Source organism: Adiantum capillus-veneris, chromosome 16 (assembly GCF_014529385.1).
Source record: "Adiantum capillus-veneris isolate H3 chromosome 16, ASM1452938v2, whole genome shotgun sequence".
Lineage (NCBI taxonomy): Eukaryota > Viridiplantae > Streptophyta > Polypodiopsida > Polypodiales > Pteridaceae > Adiantum > Adiantum capillus-veneris.
Genome location: NC_140946.1, coordinates 104,279,538 through 104,292,085, shown reverse-complemented (window position 1 = coordinate 104,292,085; position 12,548 = coordinate 104,279,538). Strand labels below are relative to the sequence as shown.

Genomic DNA, 12,548 nt, shown 5'->3' with positions numbered 1-12,548 from the left:
CAAAAGCTGCATTTTTTCCACGCTGTTAGGGCTTTGTTCACAACAGGCGGAGGTAGATCCATAAACATCCAAAGAGATGAAGCGTATTGGTTTGATGCATGCCTCTTACGTTGTCGATTCAAGTTCAACCTCTCATCTCCACGATCCACGCTGAAAAGTAGGTAGACAAAATCGAATTTCGGAGGGGGGTATCACCCAATTTTGTGTGGGTTTGGAAGAGCTCAATCTCTTTTTCCCCAATGTGCCTTTGACACGTGGAAGCACGCACCTTTGAAAGGGTTCACACATGCAGCATATCAATAGCCGCATCGGTTGCAACTGATGACATGGCTTAAAGATTCCAATCGCAGCGACCCCAACACAACAGTAGGACTTTCGACATAGTCGTCGGCTACCGGTGCGCAGAACAGATCCAACACCTTTGTCCGGATTAAGCGAAAGTTGGAAAATCTCAGGGGGCTCACAACACATGTGCGCCCCCTTTGAGAGCAATTGTGAAATGTCACATCGAAGTGGGCCAAAGAAGTTTGAAAAAGAAGGGAGGCAGAAAGGGGATAACCCAACGGTCTAGAGGACCACAAAGGTTGGCGCGCCTCACCCTCTGCTTAAAAACATGTCTCAAGTTCGCTTGATCGTTGCGCCTCCCCAGTCTCTCTCCCATTTTAATTCTAATTAACTTGCGCTCTCGTTGTTCATTTGAATCGTCTCAATGCAGGGACGCAGAGCAGGGCTCGCCATAGCTAGAAGCCTGCACGACAGCCTGTCCGTATTTATTCGATGTGTGTATTAGTAATACGGGTTATGGTGCCGCCCCTTTGCCCCGGTACCTCACATCGATTGACACACTAAAACCCAGGTCTTGCCCTTTTCCGTATTGCATGGCCATTGCTGAGGTCCTCATCACGATCGCCTTCACTGAAGAGTGCCCTGCCAATTCCACTGATGGACAGCAAGATCCTCTTCGTCATCAAGCGTAACCATCACCATCGCCATTTAATTTTGTTCAACTCTTAGCCTCATTGTTCCCAGCTACAGAGTTTGGCAGTACCATTTCTAAAAAACGCTTCATCAGCATCCTTCCTTCGTAGCAGCATTCCAGAAAGGACATTAATCTCAGCTAGTAGAGATCAAGGAGGTAGCCACGTGACATCCAGGCCAGGTGCAGCAACACTCATATCCTTGTCATCAGGAATAAATGAACCATACTCAAAGCATTGGCACCCTCATTTTGAAGAGGGGAAAGAAGATTACAGAAGATCAAAGGCGTATATCAGAATTCAAAGAGAGACAGAGCTTCACCTGAACACACTCATCAGCAGTGTCATTAGATTGAACAATCAGGCAGATTGAATATTTTCTGTACGTTATACGAGATCATCATGCAACCTGCATTTTGTGTCCAAACAAGAGGAGGTAACCGCGGCAGAAGCAGTGCCACGGGCCCGTGTCATCAACACAATCAATTAGTGGCGACATTATCACAAAATGGAGACTCTAATTTCTTCGACGATTCAGCAATGGTAAGATGGCTTCAATCTGCAGGTCTTCACCATCTGGCCACCCCCCTTTCAGCCGCCACTCTCGATCATCGCATGCTCCCCGAGCTTACAGTACAGGTCGCTCATACGTACTTTATAACTGAGTAGTTTTCAGTTCGCCATGCCTTCATTGTATACTGTCAAAGCATACTTGAACTTCCTTGTTGCAAGTGTCTTAGAAGATGAACTTATTGCATCATATAGAGTTTTGGGAATGCCCATTTGGTGTTGTGATGATTTGTCAGGAGCAACACCATATGATGCCACACCCTGCAAACTTTTTGCGTCCCTTGCTTTTGTAGTTTTATCCCCTCTTATAATTCGTGAGTTCAGACTATTCTGAACTTATGAAGGTATATAACTTTTTGTGTGTGTCAATGGCTTACTTTTTCTCAACAGCTCACATGCTGATAGAATGATTACATTGCTACAGAATAGCCATCGACATATAGAGAAGTCAAAAGTGGTAAAGCAAAGTAAGGTGGTTCCTTGTGACTTATCTGATCTCACAAGCTCACCTTCCGGTAGCATTTATTTTAATAAGCAGCCGAGGGTGGATGATTTGTTATCGGATGAACTTCAACTGGACTCAAGTCCTGGCATTTTTGACATTCATACGATCAACACAGAGCTTTTGTCAGAGGTATAACCGTACATGTGCACGTTTATTTTGCCAAGTCTAATGTCAAGCAGGTGTTTCTCATTCATACTGCACTTTTAACAGTTCTATCAGAGGGGTTTTTTAGCATTTATGTTGACTAGTTAGGAAAGTTTTAGATTTCTCCCCTCCTTTTATTTTGGGGAGCAAGCATTACAATTGCTAAGCAATTTTGCACTGAATGGGATGTTGGAGCATGGTCTTGACTCTTGACCAGTAAAGGGTGTTCAAGGACCCTAATGCAGCATGGGAAGCTAGTCCAAATCGTTGAAATGCTGCCAACTGGATAGTAGCCTAGTGAGTACAGACCCAAGTGTCTTGGTAGGAGGCCTTATTGCAATTGGGAGGTTGGATTTCTTCTTCAACTTTGGAATGAAAATAGGTGGGGATATGCACAGTGTGGGGATGAATGGCCTATTGGCTGGAAAGTGGAGGCAAAAGCGGACATCTTGTTGATGATGAGTGGGGATGGCGGTTCGATTTTTTTTTTTCAAAGCTGGGAAAAAGTCAAGGGTAGTTTAGGGCCCGTGTCAAGCTCTTTGGGGCCTTTAGAAAAGGTCTCAAGCTATGAAGATCCAAGCACGAGGAAAGTTCAAGTGACACTCCCTATTAAGCCACCTCCCTCCCTCTCTCAAGTTGGAGCTCCCAAGCTCAAATGACATGTGGCTCAAGCCTTCTAGTCATGTTGACAAGTCTCTCTCTCTCTCTCTCTCTCTCTCTCTCTCTCTCTCTCTCATATGAAAGAGGTCCTTGCCTCTTCGGAGGGAGAATTGGAGGATGAGGGTCTTCTCTTTCATTAAGGTAAGAGGGCCAATAGTATGACAGCTACATGGAGGGGTAGCGCTTATTATCTAACAAGAATATTGCAGAGAGTCGCCTCCATTTTCCTCTTCGCAATGCTTGGATTAATATAATTGAAAAAATCTGCAATATTTTCTTCTAGGAAGAGCTCAATTCAGATCAACGAGACCGCGAAACGCGTTTCGGCCAGGGTGAAATGTGAAAGGCCTGAAACGTTTCAGCATGCAGGTGAAACGCCTCTGCTGAAACGCCTGGGGGGTTTTTAACATGTGCACACCTATTATGTGCATATATATATATATATATATATATATATATATATATATATATACACCCAAAATTGGCGTTTCAGTAATACGTTTCACCGAGGCTCTTCTCTTGGGTGAAACCTTTTGGGTGAAATGCCCCCATTTCGGGTCTGAAACGTTTCACGGTTACGCTGATTCAGATGCAAAAGCAACAGAAAACTGTAAAGTTGCAGATGGGCGCCAGTAGTAGAGCGGATGAGACCGCAGGACGCGCTAGCTCACAGGCAGCCACCTCATCCACTACGCTACCGTGGCGCTTTCGATGTTGGACGGAAGCGTAACAATATTAGCCTCTAACATATACAGAATTGGGGGACGCAATTGTATTGGCCCCCTCACCTTAGGTCTTTGCCGGCTCTCCAAATCTGTTGAAGGGAGGTGGCTCTTTTTTGTATCCAAAACTTGGTCCAAAACTTTGTATTCTGTGCTCAATCAAAAGACAGAGGCTCCTCAACATCATGTAAGCTAGACACAGCCAAAGCATAACAATCTGATGCATAAGATGCATGGTGAGAGCCTGAACGACTACGACTAGACAAAGGTGCATCCAATTTACTGTCATGCAAAGTGTGCACCAGCCATTTTGGCATACCTCTAGCCTGCTCATTTTCAGCCCTTTCCTCATGAAGTACATCATGTACATCTGCATCAGTAATAGGCTGATCTATAACATTTTCAGAAACCCCCATAGGCTGTATATTTGCCTCATTGGAACTTACATTCGTATTTCCACCATTGAAAAGAGGCAACAAAGTGTCATAAATGTCCTGTGAGCTTACATTACTGTCTCTAGTACATGACAGCAAGGGCTGAACAGAATCTTCCACAAACACTATATCCCGTGAAACCAGAATACGTTTTGTTTGCGGATGATACAACCTGTAACCTTTGCTTTCAGCACAGCACTATAACCAACAAATATACATTTGACAGCCTTATCATCCAATTTTCTGCGCTATGTTTGTGGCACCAAATCATATGCCAAACAGCCAAAAACACGCATGTGCTCAATAGAAGGCTTTCTATCATGCCATGCTTCATATGGAGTAATGGACTGCAAAGCTTTCGTAGGTCACCTGTTTAGTACATAAGTGGCACACATGATGGCCTCAAGCCAAAAAGAATGCGGCAAAGCTTGACTTTTGACCATATATCGTGCCATTTCCGTAAGTGACTTGTTTTTCTTCTCAACAACACCATTTTGCTGAGGTGTATAAGGCACTGTACATTGGTGTTTTATCCCACGACTAGCTAGAAATGCATTAAATTCATGAGACATATACTCCCCCCCTCGATTGGAACGGAGGTGTCCATAGTACATTCCGAGACATTTTCAGCCATAGCAAGAAATTGTTTGAAGCACATAAAAACTTCGGACTTCGCTTTAAGCGGAAATATCCATGCATGCCTAGAGTAATCATCAATGAAAGTCACGAAGTAAAGGTATTGCCCAAGGACGGAGTTTGCATGGGCCCACAAACATCACTATACACAAGTTGCAACCTGCATGTGGCCCGAATTGAACCATTCTTTGGAAACTTAGAACGTTGCATCTTACCTACAATACAGCCTTCACAAACATGTTTGACAGGTGCTTCAAGAGGCGGCAAAGAAGCAACCATATAAGATTTCTGCAAACGCAGCAAACTGACCAAATTCAGATGACCAAAACGTGCATGCCAAAGTTTTGCATCTGAAATAGCCCTTGAATCTGCAACAGCATTTGCAAAATTTTGTCCACACTTGTCATACAAAGTGAGCTTATACAGCCTACGGCACAAAAGGCCATATGCAATAATTTCATCACCAAAACTGAGATCATGAATTGTACATCTGTCATCCACAAATTTGACTACAAGTCCAAGTCTAGCAAGTGCTGATACAGACAAGAGATTCTTCTTGATCCCAGGTACATAAAGTGCATCAACAAGTGTGAAGGAATTGCCATTTGCAGCAGTAAGCACAATCTTTCCAACTCCCTGAACCGGATAAGAGGCATTGTTGGCACAAGTGACTGAATTCCCATGAGGGACAGACTAGAGAGAGGTGAACAATTCACGATGTGAGGTAATGTGCTTTGTAGCACCACTGTCAAAATCATAGTAACAGGGGACGCCCTTTTTCGGGCTTCCCGTCCCCACTTGCCGTCTCGCCCTCTCTTTTACACTAAAAATCCATTTGAGCCCCGTCTCCCGTCCCCCGTTCCCCGTCTCGGAACGCGTCCCTTGTGACTATGGTCAAAATACCATATATGTGAATCTGCAGCAATTGATATGCATGCATCATGGACAACAGGATTGTAAGTGCACTTTGCACTAAAAGCCCATTCTTCATCAACATCAGCAACACAATCTTCTTTCATAGAAGACTCAACAAAGGCTGCATTTGTAGTGGAATCAGCATTTGCAGTGGAACCACCCTCTTTCTTCTTAGCCTCTTTGGCCTTCAACTTAGGACATGACTTGATCAAGTGATCATTAGCTTTACAATAATGGCAACGCATCTTCTTTTTGCCCTTGTCACCAGAATTGCCCAACGATGTGTTGCCAGCAAAAGCATTGGGAACAGAAGTTTTGCCACTCGCAGCAGAACCATAAGAAGTGGCTGTATTGCTGTTACCACCCTTTCTCTGAGAAGCAATAAAAGCCTGTTCAACTGCACGCTGCTTAGTCCTGTTTTTTCTAGAAAGTGACTCTTGCAAGAGCAATGTGCATAATGCATCAAACTTGACAACTTCAGGATTTCCTTGGTTCATAAGTCTCCAAGTACTAGCAAAAGTCTGGTAAGAATTTGGTAAGGCATCAAGAACAATCTGCACAAGGGAATTGTCTGAAATGACTTCACCTACAGAAATAAGTTGCTCATTGATATCCTTGACATTAGCAAGGAATGTGTCCATATCATCTTCCTCATGCATAATCTTCGACTCCAGCTCTTTAAAGTTTACGCAGCAAAGCAATTTTAGCCTCATTGCGACTTGTATAAAGACCAACCAAAATATCCCAAGCCTGTTTTGTAGATTTTGCTGAACGGATGTGAGGAACAATGGCGCGCTTCACAGACAACGCAATCAATGCATGAGCCTGCGCATCCTTCACATCTCAACGAGCTTGTTCTGCCATAGGCAAAACAACCCTAATAGCAGCAATCCTTGCAGCAAGACCTGTAACATCCTCAACATCGCCTACATCCTCAGAAACAGGACGTACATCAATGCCCTGCACAATATTCCAGACGCCCTTTGACACAAGAACTTGTTGCATCGTATAAGCCCACATAGGGTAATTGTCCCCATCCAACCTGTCCTCAGCAGCAAACATCTTGAAGACGTCTGTGTTGTTGTCAGCCATGGTAAATGCTGCACCTGATGTGAAAACTGTCCGAAAATAGGAGAAACGGAGCGGGAACAACACGTGCTATATAGCACAAACCGTAGAAGACTGTAAGGCACTTGTTATGTCGAAATCGGCACTGACAAAAATTCTGCACAAAATGACGAAATTGCCTGTGCAGACCTACATGTAGTGGAAACGGAGGCTGAAATGAGCCCGAATCAAAAATCTGAGCAGACTTAGCTCTATGAGCTATCCCGAAATATTTGTCGACCTGCGAACGCTCACCAAACCTCACTGTAATTGGAGAAAGTGAGCAGGCATGTGCTGGAGCAGCTTGCGACTAAGCTCGGGAGGACGTAACCTTGCGACTAAGCCCGGGAGGACGTAACCTGCTCTGATACCAATTTTTGGAATTAACATTGCAGAGAAACACACAGCTTGGAGAAGACGAAGGAAGCTGAAGGCACACAATAGAGAGTGTGTTACTTAGTGTGCAATGGAAAGATTGATAGACCTAGAGTGATGGGCGTATATACAATGCTCGGGGAAAAAAACCTCCTAAAGAGGGAAAAAATGCCCTGGCGGTACTAGTGTGTTTACACACATCACTACCACATGTAAATGGTAACATACCCAACCTTTTGACCTCCCTTTGGGAAAAATTTTGGGCCTCCTGCCCATAGGGCTTGGCTTCTCCAGACTTCCTTCCCTTGGACATCATCCCCTAGCTAGGCCTGGCCTTGACGCCCCTCGCCTAGCATGCCTGGTCACTTATGGACTTCTTGGCCAACTCAACTGGCCCTAATTGCGTGAGTTCCATTGTCGTTTAACATTCTCTTCCCCTTCAACAAGGTCATTGTCCTCAATGAGCAATGTAGGGAAGTGTTGACGAATGAAGTTTTCTTGTTCCTAGGTACCATCATAAGTGAAAGACCTTTCTAGGCACCATAGGAACTCCTTAATGTTCCAAGGCACTTCCATGGACCCCTTTCCCTATTTCAAATTATCTCTTGGTCAAGTGCTGCATTTTGCCTATGATGCTGGAGACATCACTCTTGATACCTACAGGATTTGCTTTGACTGTTTCTAGCCTCATAGTGCTCCGATTTTTGTATCCCTTTCTTTTCGTGGGTTTTCCTCGCTTTGAGGTTTCCCGCTTGTAAATTAATCAAAGCAGATTTACAAAAAAAGAAAGACCTATCTAGGCACCTAGAAACTTCTGGAGGATATGGTTTCCCATCGGTTTCTCTCCTATATTTGGTATCTTGTCTGAACTATGGTCATACTTTGCTGATTCGTGCAAAAGAAGAGGCCATCTATCATCTATAAAAATAAAATTTTCAATTACTTAACATGAAGCACTGGATGAACTCGACATTGTGGAGGTTATTCAAGTCGATAGGCTATATCACTATGCGTGTGACACCATCCTATCGACAAGAAAGTAGACTATGAAGGAACTTGGAGAAATACTCGGTCTCCTTCTTCAAAATCCTGAAAAGATCTCTTTTGATGTGCATAACTTTTAGCCCTATTAACTGCTTGCTGAATCCATTTCTTGGCTAAAGTTAGTGTCACAAAGTGATGACGTGGCATGGCCTAATGGACGGACTCTGGACAAAGAGGGGTCGGAATCCTACTAAAAGATGCAGAAGAAGTTGTACCTACTTGCAGAACCTATCCGAGAGGCCTAAAATTAAAGGTCATCAATTTTCTAAGTTGTTCCAATTGGACCTTGTCATGGGGCCTAAGGGACACAAGGCTAAAAAGTAGCGTGGAGGATTGATGACGTGGCGGACGTCCATGAATCGTGTTGATGATGTGGCAGGCCTGTCGGCGGGTCATTCGAAAATTTGCGGAGATTGCTTCTGTTGTACCTGTTTCGATGCAGAAAGGGGTTCCTTTTACATGGGGACTATCTGAGATTGCAGCCTTCAAGACTCTCAAAGAGAAGTTGACAACTGTTCTAGGTCGGTTTTGCAAGACTCGCAAAAGCCATTTGAGGTATATTGTGATGCTTGTGGTCGCAGTCTAGGAGACACTTACTCGGAGCTGATTTTACAGTGTCCACTGATCACTAGAGTTTGCGCTATTTCTTGTCTCACAAACAACTTTTGGACAAGCAGATATGGTGGGCAAACATTTTGTCCCAATTTCACTTTTAGATTGTGCATGTTTAGGGACAGAAAAATGTGGTGGCAGATGCACTGTCAAGCCACTGGTTTTGACTATTTTGGCGGTTTATCACAACAGCTTCGAGGATATGGTAGAATAATACGCCACAAATCTAGACTTTGCATACATCTTTGACCGATTATAGAGTGGGGGAGTGGTTGCAGGCTCTTCTCTCAAGGAAGGCTATTTGATGTGGAAAAACGTTGTGGAATAAGGTTTTGACAGTGCCACTGTCCACCTCTTTCGGGCCATTGCGGCATAGAAATCACCTTGACAGGTGTGGAACGGTTTTTCTATTGGCCAAGGCTCAAAAGGATGTGGACGAGTTTGTTCGCAATTGTTTAGTGTGCCAGAAGGTCAAGAAGGTCAAGTTTGACAGGCATAAGGAACCAGGTCTTCTTCAACCTTTACCTATACCTAGCCGACCTTGGGAAAGTATAGCAATGGATTTCATTTTTGATCTTCCCCAAGACTTAGAGTCGGCACGATGGCATTTGGATAGTCATCGACAGATTTGGCAAGCAGGTTCATTTTGTTCCGGTCAAGAAGATAGTTAAGCCAGACCATTCGGCTAACTGTTTGTCTCACAATTATTTCGACTGCATGTCATACCTTAGTCTATGAATTTAGATAGAGATCCTGTTTTACTTGTTTGTTTTGGAGGGCAATCTGGAAGAATATTGGTACATGTTACAATTCTTGTCCTCTTTCCACCCCAGACAGATGGGCAATCGAAGATAGCGAATTCAATGGTTTTGGACTCGTTGAAGTCTTATATCTTTGATCAGAAGGCTCAGTGGGAGAAGTATTTGCCCTTGATGGAGTTTGCCTACAACAAAAAAGTTCATATGTCTATGGGGAAGGTGCCATTTGAGATTATCGAGGGTGCTAAGGAGGTTCCACCTATTATAAGCACCAAGGATAAGATTTTTGAAGTAGATGAGTATGTTCAGGATCTGGACACTGCCTTTGCAAAGGTGCACGAGGCTCTTGAGAAGTCTCAAGCACGACATAAGAAGGCAATGGGCATTGACGAGACGTGGAGTAGAAGGAAGATGACTAGGTGCTTCTACGGTTTGAGAAGGCACGCCTACAAAAATGAAAGGGTAAGGAGCGACCTTTTCCAAAGTTGAGTATGCGATACTATGGCCCTTTCCAGATTCACGAGAAGATAAATGATGTATCCTTCAGGCTGAAGTTACCAGATACTTGGAAGATTCGCAATGCATTTCATGTGAGTCTGTTGAGACCTTTCAAAGGTGAGGTGCCAATGGACAGGGAGCCAGAGGAGCAAGCTGAGGTGGAAGGGACAGAGAGGATTCTCGTTCCAGAACGGATCCTGGCTCACAAGGAAAGGAAACTGAAAGGTAAGCTGATACGCTGGTATTTAGTCAAGTTTAAGAACTATTCGGATTCGGCATTGGATGCGAAATGGATGGAGGAGGACCACCTAGCAGATACTCCTCGGCTTTTAGAGCTTTACCTTGAGGCTTTTGGTTAGCTTCGACTATTCCAAGAGTTACTGATGATCAATGGGTTGAATCTAGTGCGGTGCGAACTGCACAAGAGGGGAGTTACTCCGCTCCTTTGTCATAGATTACCCAGATTGAATAAAGTCACTGATTTCTTTTGAGATTTCAGGGATACTGACGGGTTGACAGTATTTTTCTATGGGAATTCCTAAAATGAATCTGTTATATGTGCTCTCTCTAGTGTGTAGTGTTTGAGTGCATGTTTGAAAGACGAAATGGTTGCAACATTTTACGAAACGATTGTAGCATTTCGGTCTTGTTCACCTGAGGGGTGATGTGGATATGATAGTAACAAGATTTAGTTAGTCAAGACATCCACTAGAGATTGATGAGATCTGGATGTGATTGCTAATACATTACAGTGATCATGATTCTCATCTAAGATCTCGACGGGGATAGTGATGTGAATGTCATGTGAATGTTCAGTGGTCGTCGTCTTTGTGCAAGTATTGGATGTGTTGTCTAGTGCGTCGGTACTTAGAGTCAATATCTACTGAACTGGTTTTTGGCTTATGCTGGTTTTGCAAGCGTAATTGAGGGCGATTACAATTCTTTCAAGAGGGGGTATGTCACAAAGTGATGACGTAGCATGACCTAAAGAATGGACTCCGGATAAAGAGGGATCAAAACCCTAGTGAAAGATGCAGAAGTTTTACCAACCTGCAGAACCCATCCAAGAGGCCTAAAATTAAAGATTATCAATTTTATAATCGTTCCAACTTATGGGGCCTTGTTTGATGGAGCTTAAGGGACATAAGGCTAAAAAATAGCGTGGGGGCTGATGATGTGGTAGCTGTACGGACGCCCACAAATCACACTGATAATGTAGCAGACCGTACAAATCTTTGCGATAAGCCCCTAGCGCTAGCTTTTGGGCCAATTTGCTTTAAGATTTGAAGCTTTTCATGTGTATTGCTTATGGAAGGCCTAGGGCCTATAAATTGAGTGCCAGGGCCCGAGTCTCAGGTAGATGAGCTTGGGAGCATTGCCAAGAAGAGGACCTCAGACATTATACTTTGTGAAGCATCAATAATAAAGAAATACCGAAAGGGGCGCAAGTCTTTGGGGCCAGTCTCTCTAAGCGTTGAACTACGGTGTGTCGTGTCATCTCTCTCTCAGTTTTAGTCAGTTCTTTGAGTTTTCTCACGTGTTGTGTTAGATTCTGGACGTGAAGTGTCCAAGTCTATTACAGAATCTTTGTAGGCCATTCAAAATGGCCAATCCATGTGCAATCCCCATGTCTATCAAGTATCGTCCATACTCAGTGTGCTTCTCATCCTATGAGAGTCTAGATAGGCCCATCTCTCTAACATCAAGATCCCTCAACATCTCCTATGAAGTGTCATAGAATATTGCCAGTTGATGGGCAGTCCTAGTATTGAAGCCCCCCAGGAGGATAATGTCACCATTCCATGAAAACTCCCAAATGTCATCATCCAAAATAGAAAAGGGGGACTGCCCTCTAGTTGATGCATAGACTGACGTGTTAGGAGGAAAGTAACAAATAGCATTGTAAAGGTATATTCCGGTCTTTGACCTCAGTCTCACCCACAAGTACCTAGCACGCTCATCCTTGCGGGCTATATATATCAATGGTTGCAACTCCTCTCTGAATAGAACTGCCACCCCTCCCGAGCCCCATCCTCTATGATTTGATGCTGTCTCCCATCTGTATCCACTAACATGTGGCATGGACTGCTCAGGGGCATGATGTGTCTCAGAATAGAAAATGATGTCCCTCAAGTGAAATTATCCTCAAAGGCACCTACATCAAGACATATAGACCCATTACAATTCCAAGTAACAACTTTGAGTGTGGTCCCATAGGTCTCGCGCCGTCATGCGGGACGCCTCTCCATAACAACCACTCTTCCATCTCTATAGAAGCCACTTTCCCTTTCTCCCAAGCTGTCCTTATCTCGGGCATAACTTCTTTCATATGGGCAAGCTGTGAGAGTGTGAAGTCATCCCCAAGGAATATCCCCGTTTTCTTTAGTGTAGGATGCCTATTCAAGAAGTCCTCCTTCGCTTCCATGGAGGGGAAATGAATGATCAATGCCCTCTCCTTTGAAGGTTCCATATTTCCTTCTCTCTTCTTCCCCACTCTTCATGCCTTTGTGTGAACCTCAATACCCATCATGGAGAGGAGTTCCTTGGTTTCCTCCTTCACATCATCATGGTCTTTTAGAGCGGATAGTCGT

General features: G+C 44.0%; 1 protein-coding gene across 3 annotated transcripts in view; it reads left to right on the top strand.

The window, feature by feature from the left end:
• The first annotated feature begins 606 nt into the window (after window positions 1-606).
• LOC147439570 (kinesin-like protein KIN-13B) overlaps window positions 607-12,548 on the top strand; it is a 54,339-nt gene continuing 42,397 nt past the window's right edge. Inside the window, exons 1-2 of one of the 3 annotated variants that reach the window (XM_086485377.1) lie at window positions 607-1,520; window positions 1,972-2,181. In XM_086485377.1, coding sequence (XP_086341503.1) covers window positions 1,380-1,520; window positions 1,972-2,181 — 351 coding nt within the window. In that variant the 5' untranslated portion in view covers window positions 607-1,379. Of the gene's footprint in view, window positions 1,617-1,971; window positions 2,182-12,548 lie in introns of all 3 variants that reach the window. The other 2 variants (XM_086485376.1, XM_086485378.1) reach the window with 2 other exon arrangements.